Here is a 16,482-nt window from a genome sequence, read left to right as displayed (position 1 = left end):
TATAGGAATAGGTAGGATGTTTTTTTGGGCTTTTATGGATCTGGAAAAGGCCTATGATAGGTTAGACAGGAAGGCACTGTGTGAGGTATTGCAGATATATGGGATAGGAGGAAAGCTTTTAGGAGTTAAGAGTTTTTACGAGAGTAGTAGAGCATGTACTTTATGCATGGGGGAACGGAGAGGGGGGTCGCCGATTTAATGAAGCGGCCTTGCTGTGGATGTGCTGTGTCTTGCGACACTGCTTCTGACCCAGGGCAGTGCACAAGGTGCAGGGATGACCCGTCATCCAGGAGGTGCTAAGATGAGAGGGAGGGTGGAGGGGTGTGGAGTGTATTCAGGGATGGAATGGGTGGGAATGATTTTATGCCTTTTCCTTTTTGGCTCCCTCCCTTGTAAGGGGGAAAAAGTCTTGGTATATGTATGTATGTATGTGTAGTAGAGTATGTGTCAAGAATAGAAATGGAGAGAGTGGTTTGGGGTAAAGGTGGGACTTCATCAGGGATGTGCTATGTCATCCTGGCTGTTCAGTTTGTACATGGATGGGGTGGTACAAGAGGTAAATGCAAGCGTGATGGTTCAGGGATTAGAGATGATTAAAGAAAATGGAGAAAAGTTTGAGATGAGCTAGCTGTTGTTTGCAGACAACACTGTGCTTGTAGCAGGATCAAAGGAGGAATTGAGGAAGTTAGTGACAGAGTTTGGGAAAGTGTGAAAGAAGAAAGTTAAAGATAAATGTGGGTAAAAGTAAGGTGATGAGATGTACAAGTGGCAGCAGACTGGAAGTAAGTATTAAGGGAGAGAGACTGGAGGAAGTGGATAGTTTTCGATACTTGGGTGCAAATGTGGCAGGAAAGGGAGGAGTGGAGGTGGGGGTAAAATATAGATTGAGAGAAGCGAGTAAATGCCTTGGTGAATTAAAAAGTGTAATGAGAAATAGACATCTGGGAATGAATGCTATGAAGGAGTAATTGTGCTGACAGCACTGTATGGGAACAGAAACATGGAATATAAGAGAGGAAGAGAGAAGGAGTTTGAATGTGTTTGAGATGAGGTGTCTAAGAAGTATGATACTCGTAGGGGTTACTAGGCTGGATAGAGTGAGAAATGAGGAGGTGAGGAGGAGAACAGGGGTGGAAAGGGAGCCGGGAGATAGGGTCGATGAAAGAGTATTGTGATGGTTTGGAGACACGGAAAGAATGAGTGAAGAAAGACTTGTAAAAGAGGTGTGGAAAGAGGGGACATGAGGGAGTGACCTAGGATGAGATGGATGGATGGGGTAAAAGTGACTTTGGAGAAGAAGAGAATGTCTGTTAAAGAAGGATGGGAGAGGACAGAAGACTGGGGTGAATGGAGAATGGTTGTATATGGATGATGTTGCGATCCATGAGGTGGAATGGGTGGGGGGTGGGGGGACAGGGAATATGTGTGAGAATAATTTGATGCAGCCCGAAGGGATTTCTCCCCATCATCTCCTTTTCTGCATGAAGGGACGGAGAGAGGGGGATGCCGATTTAATGAAGCGGCCTTGCTGTGGATGTGCTGTCTTGCGACTCTGCTTCTGACCCAGGGCAGTGGACAAGATACAGGGATGATCCGTCATTCAGGAGGTGCCAATATAAGAGGGAGGGAAGAGGGTGGAGGGGAGTGGAGTGTGATATGGGTGGAATGGTTTTTATGCCTTTTTTTTTTTTGCTAACCTTATAAGGGGGGAAAAAGCCTTTGGTATATGTATTTCTATGTTAACATATAATCTTTCACTTGCAGAAAATTGGTGATTTACTTGCCAACCTACACTATCCTGGAGTACTGAAACCTCTACAAAAGAGCATGCTGCTTACTGGACCTACAGGAAGTGGAAAAACAATGTTTGCACAGGCATTGGCTGGGGTAAGGCTACATTATAGCAAACTCTGTTGATCTGTATAGATTTATGTGTGTGTGTGTATATATATATATATATATATATATATATATATATATATATATACACTGTGTGTGTATTTACTTTTACCTAGTTGTATTTTGTGGGAGAAGAGCTATGCTCTTAGTGACCCGCTGTTGTATCTTTCTGCATCCAGTTCTTTCTTACATATATACAGGAAGGGCAAAATTTTGATAAAGAAATCAATGAAATCCATAGAAAAAAAAACAGACAACTGAAAATAAAACTAAGAACTCAAATGATAGCCGAGGAGTTATTATCAAAAGCAGTTAAACTGGCAAACAGCGAGAAATTCAAACATGGATACAAAAGGAAATGAGTGATGAGGAAAAAGAGAAAGACAAAGCTCTCAGAATTGAAGCCAATGATAGAAATAAGAAGAGAACAGAGAGAAAAATACGAGTTTTTTTTGGAGAGTGCTGGACTTGAGAATGAAAAAATGGTACATAAAAAAAATGGAAACTTAAACTAAAAAAGAAAAGAAAATAAGAAACTAAAAGTGGCATACACAAATATCGATGGCATGATCTCTGGAATCAGTGAACTAAATGACTATCTAGAAACAGAAAAACCAGACATCATGGGAATAGTAGAGACAAAATTGAAAGGACCTCTATCAACAAGCATAGTGGGACATCATCTATACAACCCCTGGGGGGGGGGGAATAGAACAGAAAAGCAGGGAGGAGGTGTCATGATATTGGCCAAAAAGGGTCTAAATGTGACAGATTATTGAAGGCCAAGGCAATGTAGAATTAATTATGATCAAAATTGCTAACAAAAAGATGACAAGCAGAAAATTTGTAGCAGTGTACTTACCACCAAAAACACGTGTGGTCGGACAGTGAACATTTCAAACTATTGGAAGACACAATGACTGTGCTAAACAAGTTACTGTATGGAAATTGAGGTTTAATAATTTCATGGAAAGTTTAAGAACTTACTGGTCACAATTTTGTGCCGGGTTGGGTTCTCAAACATTGGTAAGTTTGAATTAAGGATCTTGAAGGCCTTCTGAACCAAAGCTATGATCCCTTGGGTAGAGGTTTCCAAAAAAGAGGTGCTTCTTTGTCCTGAGCTCAGGGTAATCTTAACTGTTGCGACATTAGTACGCACAGTGTTCTTGATGAAAGAGTATAAGGATGGTTTGGACACATGGAAAGAATGAGTGAAGAAAGATTAGTAAAAGAAGTGTGGAAGGCGGAAGTGGAAGGAGTGAATATGAGGGGGCATCCTAGTATGAGATGGATGGATGGGGTGAAAGGGGCTTTACAAAAGAGAGGAATGTCTGTGGAGGAAGGATGGGAGAGGACAGAAGATAAAGGTGAATGGAGAAGGGTTGTGTATAGATGAGGGTGTGATGCATGAGGGGGAGTGGGTGGGAGATGGGTGGTGAGGAAGTATGTATGAGAAAAAAAAATTTGATGCAGCCCGAAGGGATTCCTCCCTGTCCTCTCCTTTTCTGCATGAGGGGACGGATAGTGGTGGTCGCCAAATTTATGAAGCGGCCTTATTGTGGATGTGCTGTGTCTTGCGACACTGCCTTTGACCCAGGGCAGTGGACAGGATGCAGGGATGGCACATCATCCAGGAGGTGCCAAGATAGGAGGGAGAGAGGAGGGTGGAGGGAAGTGGAATATATAGGAAATGAAATGGGTGGGAGTGATTTCTATGCCTTTTTCTTTTTGGCTACCCCCCGTGTAAGGGGGAAAAAGCCGTTGGTACATGTATTTATGTATGTAAGTACCCATACACACACACTATAGAGCTTCCAAACTGTCAACATATCCTCACTTGAGCTCCATAGATTGTTGAAGACGAAAATTCTTAATAGTACAAGGAAAACAGGAGGCCTGGTTAGTATTGAATGGGAGGATAAGCAGTTATGGTTATCCAAAATTATTTCTCTGCAGTGTTAGTGATTTAACAAGAGAACATGCAAGAAAATAAAAACGATGATTTCGAGACAGATGTCATCTTGAAAGCAGGGACATCAAGGGGCACTACACCAAAGTACATTGTTAACAGAATGATGAAAACACCAGCAGCAAGATTTAATTGTATAAAGAAGACTCCTTTTCCGGTTTTAGTAAGTACGAAAAAAACAATTTAAGTCGAATCGTAGACATGGAAAGGGAAATGAGTAACAATAGAAAATGGTAAGAGAATGAATCCACTGAATTAAGGAAAGAGATTGTAGAATGAAATATCCAATCTCAAGAAATCACACCCTGAACTTGGGAATGAACTGACAATAAAAAATAATATACATACATATACCAAAGGCTTTTTCCCCCTACATGGAGGGGGGGGTAGCTAAAAAGAAAAAGGCATAGAAAACCACTCCCAACCATTCCATTTCCTATATATTCCACTCCCCTCCTACCAATAGTGAGAAATTAAAAAAAAGAGGTAAATAACAAAGTACAAGAATTGACTGAAAAAATTGAAGAAAACTTAAGTGAAGAAAGTATGCAAAAGATTAACCACTTCCATACGGTGCCGCCTACGTAGGCGACATGAGGAGCAAGTAGGTACTCCCTGATGCCGAAGTCGCCATCTCGATTATATTTATTGTAGTTGTACCTACGTAATTTTCATTCTCTCTAAACTGGCTTCATCAGTTTTCTATGGTTATCAAAATACATGGGTGAAAGAGAATGGACAATTTAGCACAACTTTATTTTTTATAATGCAATTATTATTTCGAGACATCGCACGTCGGGCAGCTAATGCTGCCAGACGTGCGATGTGCCCCGGAGTGAAGAGGTTAAGAAATGGAGTGAAAACAGAGAAAATTAAGAAATTGCCTTTAAAAAAGTAGTATAACAGATGCAGGAAAATGCAATAGATACAATCATTCAAGTAATTAAAGAAAAGGCAAATTGGGTTAGAGATACTGTGGATAGAAAAAAAATGTATAGTGGTATGTGGACTAAGGGAAAAACATGGTTTGGTGAGGTACATGAGAGAAAAAGAAGAAAAAGAAATAGCAATATCAGTTCTAAAAGAAATACAAGGTGGTGACCTGGAAGTAGAGAAAGATATAGAAGTGTATAGAATGAGACAATATTCTAAGGAAAGAAATCGGCCACTAAAATTGAAACTAAGATCTCAATTGGTAGTGACAATAGAAAAAGCAAAGAGTGAACATTACAACATTATAAGGATAAAAAGAGAGATGAGTGTTGAGGAAATAGAAAAAGAGAAAATACTAAAAGGTGAAACTAAAGAAAAAATGCAAAGAGAACGGAGACTGAAAGCAAGGAGTTCTATTGGAGGGCCTTAGATATGAGACTGAGAAAATGGTACATCAGAGTGATTGAAACAAAACCAGAAAATAAGATAGAGAAAGAAAAAATTAAAAGTGGCCTATACTAACATTGATGGATTAATCTCAGGATTGAATGAAGTAAAGGATTACCTGTCAGATGTAAAACCAGACATAATGGGATTTGTGGAGACAAAATTAAGAGGCCCAATACCACCTAATAGTGTTGGACATGGGTTACACAATCATTGGAATAAAAACAGAAGCAAGAAACAAGGAGGAGTAATAAAGTTCTTGGCCAAGAAAAACTTGAATGTGATGAAGGTTACTGAGGGTAAAAACAATGTAGAAATGGTCATGATAAAAGTCGAAGACAGAGACATGAAAAGTAGAAAATTTGTGGTGACTTATGTGCCCCCAAAAATGGGCTCTTGAAAAAAAAAAACGAGCATTCAAAAATGTTAGAGGATACAAGGCATTCATTAAAAGAGATACTAAAGGGCGGAGGTAACCTGGTACTTATGGTGGATTTTAACTGCAGAGAAATCTGTTGGGAGGAGATGACAGTGAAGGGCAGAGAGGACCTATGGGGAAATGTATTATTGGATATGACCATGGAACATACAGAGGGTCAATGAAAATACCAGATACAGAAGCAATGAACAACCGTCGAGACTAGATTTAATGTTTACAACAGAACCCAAAATTGTAGATAAAATTGAATACAATATACCATTTGGAAAGAGTGACCACATACTAATAGAAACTGAACTAAAAGAAGAAATATATATGGAGAGTAATAAAAAGTACAGAAAAGGAAGATTGATGTACAACAAAACCAAAGAAATTCTTTCAAAATGCAAATTGGGAAAATTTTTACATTGAAGAGACAAAAGTGGAAGATAAGTGGGCAATCTTGATGGAAATCTATAATGAAGGAGTGAATAGATATGTACCAAGACAAAAACTAGAGAGGGTGTGCATTAAATGCTGGTTCAACAGAAGATGCAGTAAGGCAAAAGAGACAAAGCTTGGAAAAGATGGCAAAAAGATAAAAACCTGGAAAGTAGCAAATATATATAAACTATATAAATGAATATGTAAAAGTGTGCACCTGAAAAAAAGAAACTATGAAAAAGACATAAAAGAAAAATGTAAGGATCAACCCAAACTATTCTATAGATATGTGAATGGTAAACTTGAAAACAAACAGGAAATGGTGAAACTACACCAAGGAAATACAGAATACACAGAAGATATAGAAATGAACAATCACTTCGTCAGTTTTCACCAGAGAAAAAGTACAGCATTGGGACGAAGGAAGTGAAGTGCAGTCTCCCCCAATGAGGGAAATAGTAATAACACAAAAAGAAATAATGGAGCAATTAACGAACCTTGACATTGGGAAATCGCACAGCCCAGGTGGAATTGCAAACTGTATACTAAAAGAATGCAAAGAAGAACTAATGGACAAAATATACAACCTAATAGATGCTCACTCAAAGAAGGAAAAATACCAAAGGACTGGAAAAATGCCAACATTACCAATATATTAAGGAGGAAACAAGGAAGAACCAACTAATTACAGGCCATTCTCCCCAACAAGCACTATAGCCAGACTTTGTGAGATTATCAAGAATAGATGGGTAAAAAACCTGGAAGAAAACAATATGATAAACCCAAGACAATTTGTTTTTACTAAAGACTAATATAATAAAAGAAAGGGATGGATGGGCTGATTGTGTTTTCATAGACTTACAGAAAACCTTAGATAAAGTACCACACAAAAAAATTATTAAAAAAATTGGAAAACATGAAAACAAGAAATTATTAGAAAAATATTAGTCACATTAATAAGGTATAGACTGGAGTGTGCTGCAACATTATGGTCACCCAGTACCTAAAAGACTACAAAGAAAATTGAAAGAATATTGAGAGCAACCATGAAAATGGCCCCAGCACTTTCAAACTTGTCATATTAAGAGAGACTGGCTAAATTTAAATTACCGACTTTGGAGCAAAGAAGAGAGATGTGACCTACTGACCATCTATAGAATCATGAAAGGCACAGAAATACTTGATAGGGAGGACTTGCTATATTGGGACAAGAAACACAAGAGGATACGGAAAGAATCTCAAAAAGAATAGTTATAGAAGAGATCTCAAGAAAAACAGTTGTTGTTGTTGTCGTTCCCTAGACTGTCTGTCCGAGCAGTCCCGTCTCCCCAAGGAAGGCCACAGCTGAAACTGGGTTTTCCCACAAATCCTTTATAGAGTGTATGTTGTGTTGTTTGCGTGTATGATTGTGTATAATGCAGTCTTCCATTATGTGTTGTATGGTATGGGGTGAAGTGTTACATCCTGGGCAGCTGTTCACAACACGGTCGTCCAGCCTCTTCTGGTAGCTTAGAAGTGCTGGGTGGTGACCGCATCGCAGTCTGGCAAAAACAGAAAAACAGTTGTCCACACAGAGTGGCGGACACTTGGAACAAAATTGGTGAAACAATAATGTGTGTAAAAACTGTACATGAATTTAAGAGCAAACTAGACACTGTGAGATACAAAGGCGGGAGACCATGAGCGTAGCTCCCCTTCCCGTAAGATACAACTACCGGTAGGTAAATACATACATATCTTGTATGTGCCAAAACCATACAAGAATTTAAGAAATTAGATGCTGAAAGATACAAAGATGGGTCACTATGAGCATAGCTCCCTTCCCATATAATACAACTAGGTAAATACATGAGGAATATGTAGATGTAGAAATGGCAGAGGTTATGAACAAACATTTTAAGTCTGTATTCACAATAGAAAATGCACACAATTGGGAAGAAGAAAAGATAGAAAGATCCCCCCCCAATGAAATAAATAAATGTAACACAAAAGTAATAAAGGACCAAATAATAAACCTTGATGTCGGAAAATCACGTGGTCCAAACTGAATTGCCAATTGAATACTAAAAGAATGAATAGATGAGCTAGAGGACAAGATATATGAAATAATAGATTGCTCACTCAAGGAAGGAAAGGCACCACAAGATTGGGAAAATGCATTTTCACCTTCACCCACATTAACCTGGAAGACACTACCCTCCACTCCTATCTCATCACTTACCAGCAGAGCCACTCTTTCCCTCCCTTGCCCCCACATCATTCACATAAGAACATAAAAATAAAAGAGACTGCAAAAGAACATAAGAATAAAGGAGACTGCAAGAGACCATAAGGCCTACACTAGGCAGCTCCGTATCCATCACCACCTGTCATCCCCATCCATAAAGTTGTCTAATAATTTTTTAAAACAACTGATAGTTTCAGTGCTTACTACATGGTTACTAAGTTTATTCCATTCATCGACCACCCTATTAGTAAACCAATTCTTGCCTATTTCCTTCTTAAATCTAAATTTGTCCAGTTTATACCCATTAATGCGAATCCTGCCCTGTTGTTTTATTATGATGACCTTGTTTGCATCACCCTTGTTATAGCCTTTGATCCACTTGAACACTTCTATTAGATCACCCCACTCTGCGTCTTTCCAGAGAGTGTAAGTTTAGGTGCCTAAGCCTCTCTTCGTAAGGCAAATTTCCGAGTCCTTGTATCATTTTGGTCATTCTTCTCTCTACTGATTCCAGTGAATTTATGTCCATTCTGTAGGACGGAGACCAAAACTGTACCGCATAATCAAGGATGGGTCTAACTATCGCTAGATAGAGTTTAATAATTACCTCTGCACTTATATTCGTTACCATCCTAGCAATGAAGCCTAATGCTCTGTTAGCTTTATTTCTGGTGCTAATGCACTGGTTCCTGGTTTTAAGGTCCGGACTCACTAGAACTCCCAAGTCCCTCTCGCACTCAGATTTTTCTAAAAACGTGTTATCTAAGTTGTATCTATTTTCGGGGTTGTGTAACCCTACGTTTAACATGCTACACTTAGAAATTATGAAGTTCATTTGCCATTTCACCGACCATGTTAACAGTTTATTAAGATTATCCTGCAGAATCTGGGCGTCGTCTCCTGACCTAATTAGGCGTCCTATTTAAGTGTCGTCCGCAAACTTACTAACATCACTATTTAACCCATCGTCTAAGTCATTTATATACATAATGAACAACAAGGGACCCAAAACCGAGCCCTGGGGCACCCCGCTAGTAACATTGCCCCACCTAGATTTTATTCCATTTATGGTGACCCGCTGTTTTCTGTTACTAATCCAAGCTCTAATCCATTCTAACACTTTTCCTCCTATGCCATGGGCTTTGATTTTATTCAGTAGTCTCTGGTGTGGCACTTTGTCGAACGCTTTGCTAAAGTCAAGGTAAATAACATTGTAATTTTCATTGTTGTCTGACGCCTTATATACTTTAGTGTAAAAGGATAGAAGATTAGTCACACATGACTTACCCTTGGAGAAACCATGCTGTGAATCACGAATTAAATTATGCCCTTCAATGTGTTCTCTTATTGATTCAAGCATTTTTCCTATAACCGATGTCAAACTGATTGGCCTGTAGTTGCATATAGACGATCTATCTCCCTTCTTAAAAACAGGAACAACGTTTGCCTGCCTCCAAGCAGTTTGAACAGAACCAGTGTCTACCGATTTATTGAATATTTCAGTTAACTGGTCACAGATTTCAAATTTACACTCTTTAAGCATTCTTGGAAAAATTTCGTCTGGGCCCGGAGATTTTGTAGCTTTAAGTCTGTCAATCTGCTTGACTACTACTTCTTTACTAATGCTGATATTAGTTAGACTACTTTCTTCATCCCCTCACGACATTCTCCTCAACACACTTCCAAAATCAAAATTACCCTTCCTTTTCAACTTAGTTTTCCTTAATGCTGACACATCCATCATGGTTCTCAAGAATACTGTCAATATCTTCCCTTTTAATCTCATCTATACCACAACCATTAACATTTAATGACCCAAAGTTTGGATTCAGGTTGTTTTGAAATTATTATGCATCTTACATGTTTATAAATTTTATTTTTTGCAGACATCAAATGTCCCCTTATTCCGCATCACTGCCACAGAATTGGTGGGAGGGGTGTCTGGGGAGAGTGAGGAACGAGTGAAAGATACCTTTGAGCAGGCAGCTGCCATGGCTCCCTGTATTATGCTGCTGGAAAAGATTGATGTCATTTCACCAAAGGAGGGATCATCTAAGAGCATGGAGAGAAGGATGGGTGCTCAGTTATCTTCTTGTTTGCAGTGTAAGTAGGGATGAAGGCATAAAACAGTATAGCAGGAAGACAACAAGCAGAATGCCAGTAATTTGATCATTGAATGCTAGTTGATGTTGTATGGATGAGCAAATGGGAAAAGATTGGTTGTATATTTGTACATACATATACCAAGGCTTTTTCCCCCTTACAAGGGAGGTAGCCAAAAAGGAAAAGGCATAAAATCATTCCCACCCATTCCATCCCTGAATACACTCCACACCCTTCTACCCTCCCTCTCATCTTAGCACCTCCTGGATGACGGGTCATCCCTGCACCTTGTCCACTGCCGTGGGTCAGAAGCAGTGTTGCAAGACACAGCACATCCACAGCAAGGCCGCTTCATTAAATCGGCGACCCCCCTCTCTGTTCCCCCATATATAAAGGAGAAAACTGGGAAAAATCCCTTCGGGCCTACGTAGGCGGCGTGAGGAGCAAGTGGGTACTCGATGATGCCGACGTCGACATCTTGATTATATTTATTGTAGTCGTACCTACGTAACCTCCATTCTCTCTAAACTGGCTTCATCATATTTTCTATGGTTATCAAAATACACGGGTGAAAGAGAAAGAACGATTGAGCACTGACTTTATTTTTTGTAATGCAATTATTATGACACAACATCGCACGTCAGGCAGCTAATGCTGCCAGACGTGCAATGTGCCCTGTAGTGAAGAGGTTAAAGACCTGTATGAAGTCACCTCTGAGTCTACGCTTTTTTGGGAAAACGGATGAATATGTTTTAGTTGATTTTCATATGATTTATTTTTTGTATTTGGAATCAGTTTAGTGGCTCGCCATTGTACTTTTTCCAATCTGGCAATGTCTTTAATAAGATTCGGTGACCATACAGAAACAGCATATTCCAAATGGATGAACTAACGATTTATATAGCTTGTTAATGAGAGATGGACTTTTGAAGTCAAAAGATTGCACAATCAGCTCTAGAATCTTATTTGCTTTCTCAGAGGCTGAAATACACTGCTTAGATGATTTGAGATCGTTACTGATAATTATGCCGGGATCCTTTTCACTATCCACTTTTGTTAACAAATTTCCAAATAACTTGTAATCATACTTACTATTATTTTTATCTATGTTCATAACCTTGCATTTACTTGTTTTAAATTTCATTAGCCACTTTTCAGGCCACTGCTGTAGTTTATCTAAATCTTCTTGAAAAATTTAATTGGTTTAAGTGATTATTTGCCATTCCACTCAGTTTTGTATCATCAGCAAATTTGGAGACAATAGATTTTAGTCTGTGGTCTATATCATTTATATATACTATGAATTTAAGTCTTGTGTCGTGCGACACTGCTTCTGACCCAGGGCAGTGGACAGGATGCAGGGATGACCCATCATCCAGGAGGTGCCAATATAAGAGGGAAGGAGGAGGGTGGAGGGGAGTGGAATATATTGGAAATGGAATGGGTGGGAGTAGTATCTATGCCTTTTTCTTTTTGGCTACCCTCCAGTGTAAGGCCTTTGGTATATGTATGTATGTTTGGTATATGTATGTATGAATTGAAGTGGACCAAGAATGAAACCCTGTGGAACTCCACTCATAACATTTTTTCATCTAGAAGTTTTGCCATTTAGAACAATTCTGTTTTCAATCATTCAACCAATTACTAGTCCAACTTAATAGGCTACCACTTATTCTGTGTGAAGCTAATTTAGTAAGTAGTCTTTTGTAGGGGGCGGTATCAAAAGCTTTCGCAAAGTCTAGATATATTATATATATATATATATTTATTTTTATTTTTTTTTTTTTTTTTTTTTTTTTTTTTTGTCATAGTTCGAGATGACTATGTTAGAATTCGAGTAAGTTAGTCACACAAGAACGTTTCCATCTGAATCCATTCTGGCTATCATTTATCAAACAGTTGCTTTCTAAACGATGTTTGATAGCATCTCTGATGATAGTTTTCATCATTTTTCCTATGAAGTCAAGTTTATAGGTCTATAGTTATTTGGTTTCTTTTTGTCACCTGTTTTGAATATGGGAGTAATGTTGGCTAGCTTCCATTCTCTTGGGACATCTCCAGATATGATAGATATCTTGAAAATAATTTCTAATGGAACAACAACTTCTTTTTTCATTTCCTGTAAGATTCTTGGATGCCAACCGTCAGGCCCTGGTGTTTTATTAACTTTGAGAGAAGTGAGTACAGTAAAACCCCGATTATCCGAAACAAAAGGGGGGAAGCCTCTTTCGGATAATCCAGATTTATCAGAAATATATTTTGTGTTGACATACTATGTGTGTGTGTGTGTCCTGTGCCTTCCCCCCCTCTCTCTCTCCATCAGTCAAGTTGCGGATGGAACACAATTTTTTTTTCGTGTTGACGTACATACCTTATACGTAACAGAGAACAAGAATTATTCTATACATATATCTTCCACTATCCTGACGAACACAATAAAGCAACTCCGCCACTCCCCGCCTCCGTCACCATCACTCCACAACCCTTCCACTCCCCACCTCCTGGTGGTGGAGTCAGAAGGAAGGGTCGTCCATTGCTCCATCTTCACTGTCCAAATCAAAGGTAGACAAGGAGGATGAGGCACTTGATGAAGGGCGAGAAGAGTGGGTGGACGAAGGTGTTCTTGGCCGAAAAAACGAGGTGATAGAAGTCTGTTTGGTGCAAGACAGATGTTTCTCGATGACGTCACTCAGTGCTGCTCGCATCATCGGGTACAGTTGATTGCTATTTGAAATGTCCCTGGGTCGCTGGTCAAGAAACTGAAGCACTCCTTCGATGTGGGACCGGACTGTTGCCAAAGACATGGAAGGATCATCGTCGTCGTCGTCGTCATCATCATTGTTGCCATGGCCATGCATCACTTCCTCAGCTATTTCTTTGGTTGATTGGAGAGCATAACCTGGGTCCCCCAGCACAGGTAGAACGTGACTGCCCAATGTGAACTCTGTGATGCGACTGCCGCCGACTGACGATGTAAACAATGAAACCAAACGCACGCTACGCTAAACAAAGTAGTACTGTACGCTTAAAACATATTCATTTTAACTGTTCTTATCAATTTTAAATGTGTTGATATAGTACATATGTAGTTACTTTGATTTATTTTCATGTTTTTGATGTTTTATAACGTTTTAGTATAGAAAAAAATTGAATTTTAATTGCATTATCCAAATCAATTTTGGATAATCCCGTTTTTCGGATAATCCGCTTTCGGATAATCAGGGTTTTACTGTAAATGCCTTGGTGGATTAAAAAGTGTAATGAGGAATAGACATTTGGGAATGGATGCCAAGAGGAGACTGTATGAAGGAGTGATTGTGCCAACAGCACTGTATGGAGCAGAAACATGGAACATAAGAGAGGAAGAGAGAAGGAGTTTGAATGTGTTTGAGATGAGGTGTCTGAGAATTATGATAGGGGTTACTAGGCTAGATAGAGTGAGAAATGAGGAGGTGAGGAGGAGAACAGGGTGGAAAGGGAGCTGGGAGATTGGGTTGATGAAAGAGAATTAGGATGGTTTGGACACATGGAAAGAATGAGTGAAGAAAGACTAGTAAAAGAGGTATGGAAGGCAGATGTGGGGGGAGTGAACATGAGGGGGCGTCCTAGGATGAGATGGATGGATGGGGTGAAGGGGGCTTTGGGGGAGAGAGGAATGTCTGTTGAGGAAGGATGGGAGAGGACAGAAGACGGGTGAATGGAGAATGGTTGTATATGGATGATGCTGTGATGCATGAGGTGGAATGGGCGGGGGATGGGGGTTGAGGTAGTATGTGTGAACAAAATGTGATGCAGCCTGAAGGGATTTCTCCCCGTCTTCTCCTTTTATGCATGGGGGGGGACAGAGAGGGGGATCGCCGATTTAATGAAGCGGCCTTGCTGTGAATGTGCTATGTCTTGTGACACTTCCTCTGACCCAGGACAGTGGACAAGGTGCAGGGATGACCCGTCATCCAGGAGGTGCTAAGATGAGAAGCAGGATAGGGAGGGAAAGATAGTTGCAGTGGGAAATGCTAAGAAAATGAGAGTGATGAGTGAGGAAAATGGAGGAGAAATAAGGAAGGATGAAGTGAAGGCAGTTGTTAAGATGATGAAAGAAGGTAAGGCACCTGGTCTGGATGGATGCCATGCAGAATGCCTAAAAAAAGGAGGTACAGTGATGGTGGACTGGCTGGTGAGGTTATTTAATGTTTGTTTAAGAGAGGGTAGAGTGCCGGAGGACTGGAGGAGTGCCTGTATAGTTCCACTTTACAAGGGAAAAGGGGACAAGTGTGAGTGTAGTAGTTTCAGAGGGATTAGCTTGTTAAGTGTAGTTGGGAAGCCTTATGGGAGGATCTTGATTGAGAGGATTAGGAGAGGAACAGAGGGAGTAATTGGTGAGGAACAGTGTGGATTTAGGACGGGTAGAGGTTGTGTAGATCAGATTTTTGTGGTAAGACATATGTGAGAAAGCTATAGGAAAGGGTAAGGATGTTTTTTTGGGCTTTTATGGATCTGGAAAAGGCTTATGACAGGGTAGACAGGAAGGCACTATGGGAGGTTTTGCGGATATACGGGATAGCAGGAAAGCTTCTAAGAGCTGTCAAGAGTTTTTATGAGAGTAGTAGAGCTTGTGTCAGGATTAGAAATGGAGAGAGTGAATGGTTCGTGGTAAAGGTGGGACTTTGTCAGGGATGCGTTATGTTGCCCTGGCTGTTCAACTTCTACATGGATGGAGTGGTACGAGAGGTAAATGCAAGGGTAGTGGGTCAGGGATTGGAGATGGTTAAAGAAAATGGAGAAAAGTGGGAGGTGAGCCAGCTGTTGTTTGTGGATGATATTGTGCTTGTGGCAGGATCGGAGGAGGGATTGAGGAAGTTGGTGACAGAGTTCAGGAGAGTGTGTGAAAGAAGAAAGCTGAAGATAAATGTGGGTAAAAGTAAGGTGATGAGATGTACAAGGGGTGAAAGTGGCAGCAGACTGGAAGTGAGCATTAACCCCTTCCATACGGTGCCGCATACGAAGGCTTCATGAGGAGCAAGTGGATATGCGAGGCTGCCATATCGGCGTCTTGATTATATTTATTGTAGTTGCCCCTGCGTTTTGACATTCTCTATACACTGCCCTTAATCACATTCTCTATGGTTTTCAAAATTCACGGGTGAAAGAGAGAACGATCGATATAAGCGGTGACTATATTTTATGATGCGAGTATTATTATGACACGTCGTGCGGCTGGCATTGGCTGCTGCCCGCGAGATTTAAGTCCCGTACTGAAGAGGTTAAGGGAGAGCAACTGGAGGAAGTGGATAGTTTTAGATACTTGGGTGCAAATGTGGCAGGAAAAGATGGAGTGGAGGTGGAGGTAGAATGTAGATTGAGAGAAGCGAGTAAATGCCTTGGTGGATTAAAAAGTGTAAATGAGGAATAGACATCGGGGAATGGATGCTAAGAGGTTATATGAAGGAGTGATTGTGCCAACAGCACTGTATGGAGCAGAAACATGGAACATAAGACAGGAAGAGAGAAGGAGTTTGAATGTGTTTGAGATGAGGTGTCTAAGAAGTATGATAGGGGTTACTAGGCTAGATAGAGTGAGAAATGAGGAGGTGAGGAGGAGAACAGGGGTGGAAAGGGAGTTGGGAGATAGGGTTGATGAAAGAGTATTAGGATGGTTTGGACACATGGAAAGAATGAGTGAAGAAAGACTAGTAAAAGAGGTATGGAAGGCAGATATGGAGGGAGTGAACATGAGGGGTGCGACCTAGGATAAGATGGATGGATGGTGTGAAGGGGGCTTTTGGGAAGAGGGAAATGTCTGTTGAGGAAGGACAGGAGAGGACAGAAGACGGGTGAATGGAGAATGGTTGTATATGGATGATGCTGTGATGCATGAGGTGGAATGGGCAGCGGGATGGGGGGTGAGGTAGTATGTGTGAGCAAAATTTGACGCAGCCTGAAGGGATTTCTCCCTGGGGGGACGGAGAGGGGTGGTCACCGATTTAATGAAGCGGCCTTGCTGTGGATGTGCTGTGACTTGCGACACTGCTTCTGACCCAGGGC

At 40.4% G+C, this 16,482-nt stretch overlaps 1 protein-coding gene across 5 annotated transcripts in view; it reads left to right on the top strand.

The window, feature by feature from the left end:
- LOC143022078 (nuclear valosin-containing protein-like) overlaps positions 1-16,482 on the top strand; it is a 207,139-nt gene that overhangs the window by 61,174 nt on the left and 129,483 nt on the right. For all 5 annotated transcript variants that reach the window (XM_076180030.1, XM_076180031.1, XM_076180035.1 and 2 more), the window contains 2 exons: positions 1,765-1,887; positions 10,224-10,440. In XM_076180030.1, coding sequence (XP_076036145.1) covers positions 1,765-1,887; positions 10,224-10,440 — 340 coding nt within the window. The remainder of the gene's footprint in view (positions 1-1,764; positions 1,888-10,223; positions 10,441-16,482) is intronic.

Source organism: Oratosquilla oratoria, chromosome 43 (genome assembly GCF_046742065.1).
Source record: "Oratosquilla oratoria isolate Oo_2021 chromosome 43, ASM4674206v1, whole genome shotgun sequence".
Taxonomy (NCBI): domain Eukaryota; kingdom Metazoa; phylum Arthropoda; class Malacostraca; order Stomatopoda; family Squillidae; genus Oratosquilla; species Oratosquilla oratoria.
The sequence above is the reverse complement of the archived record's forward strand: the minus strand, read 5'-3'. Positions and strand labels throughout refer to the sequence as shown.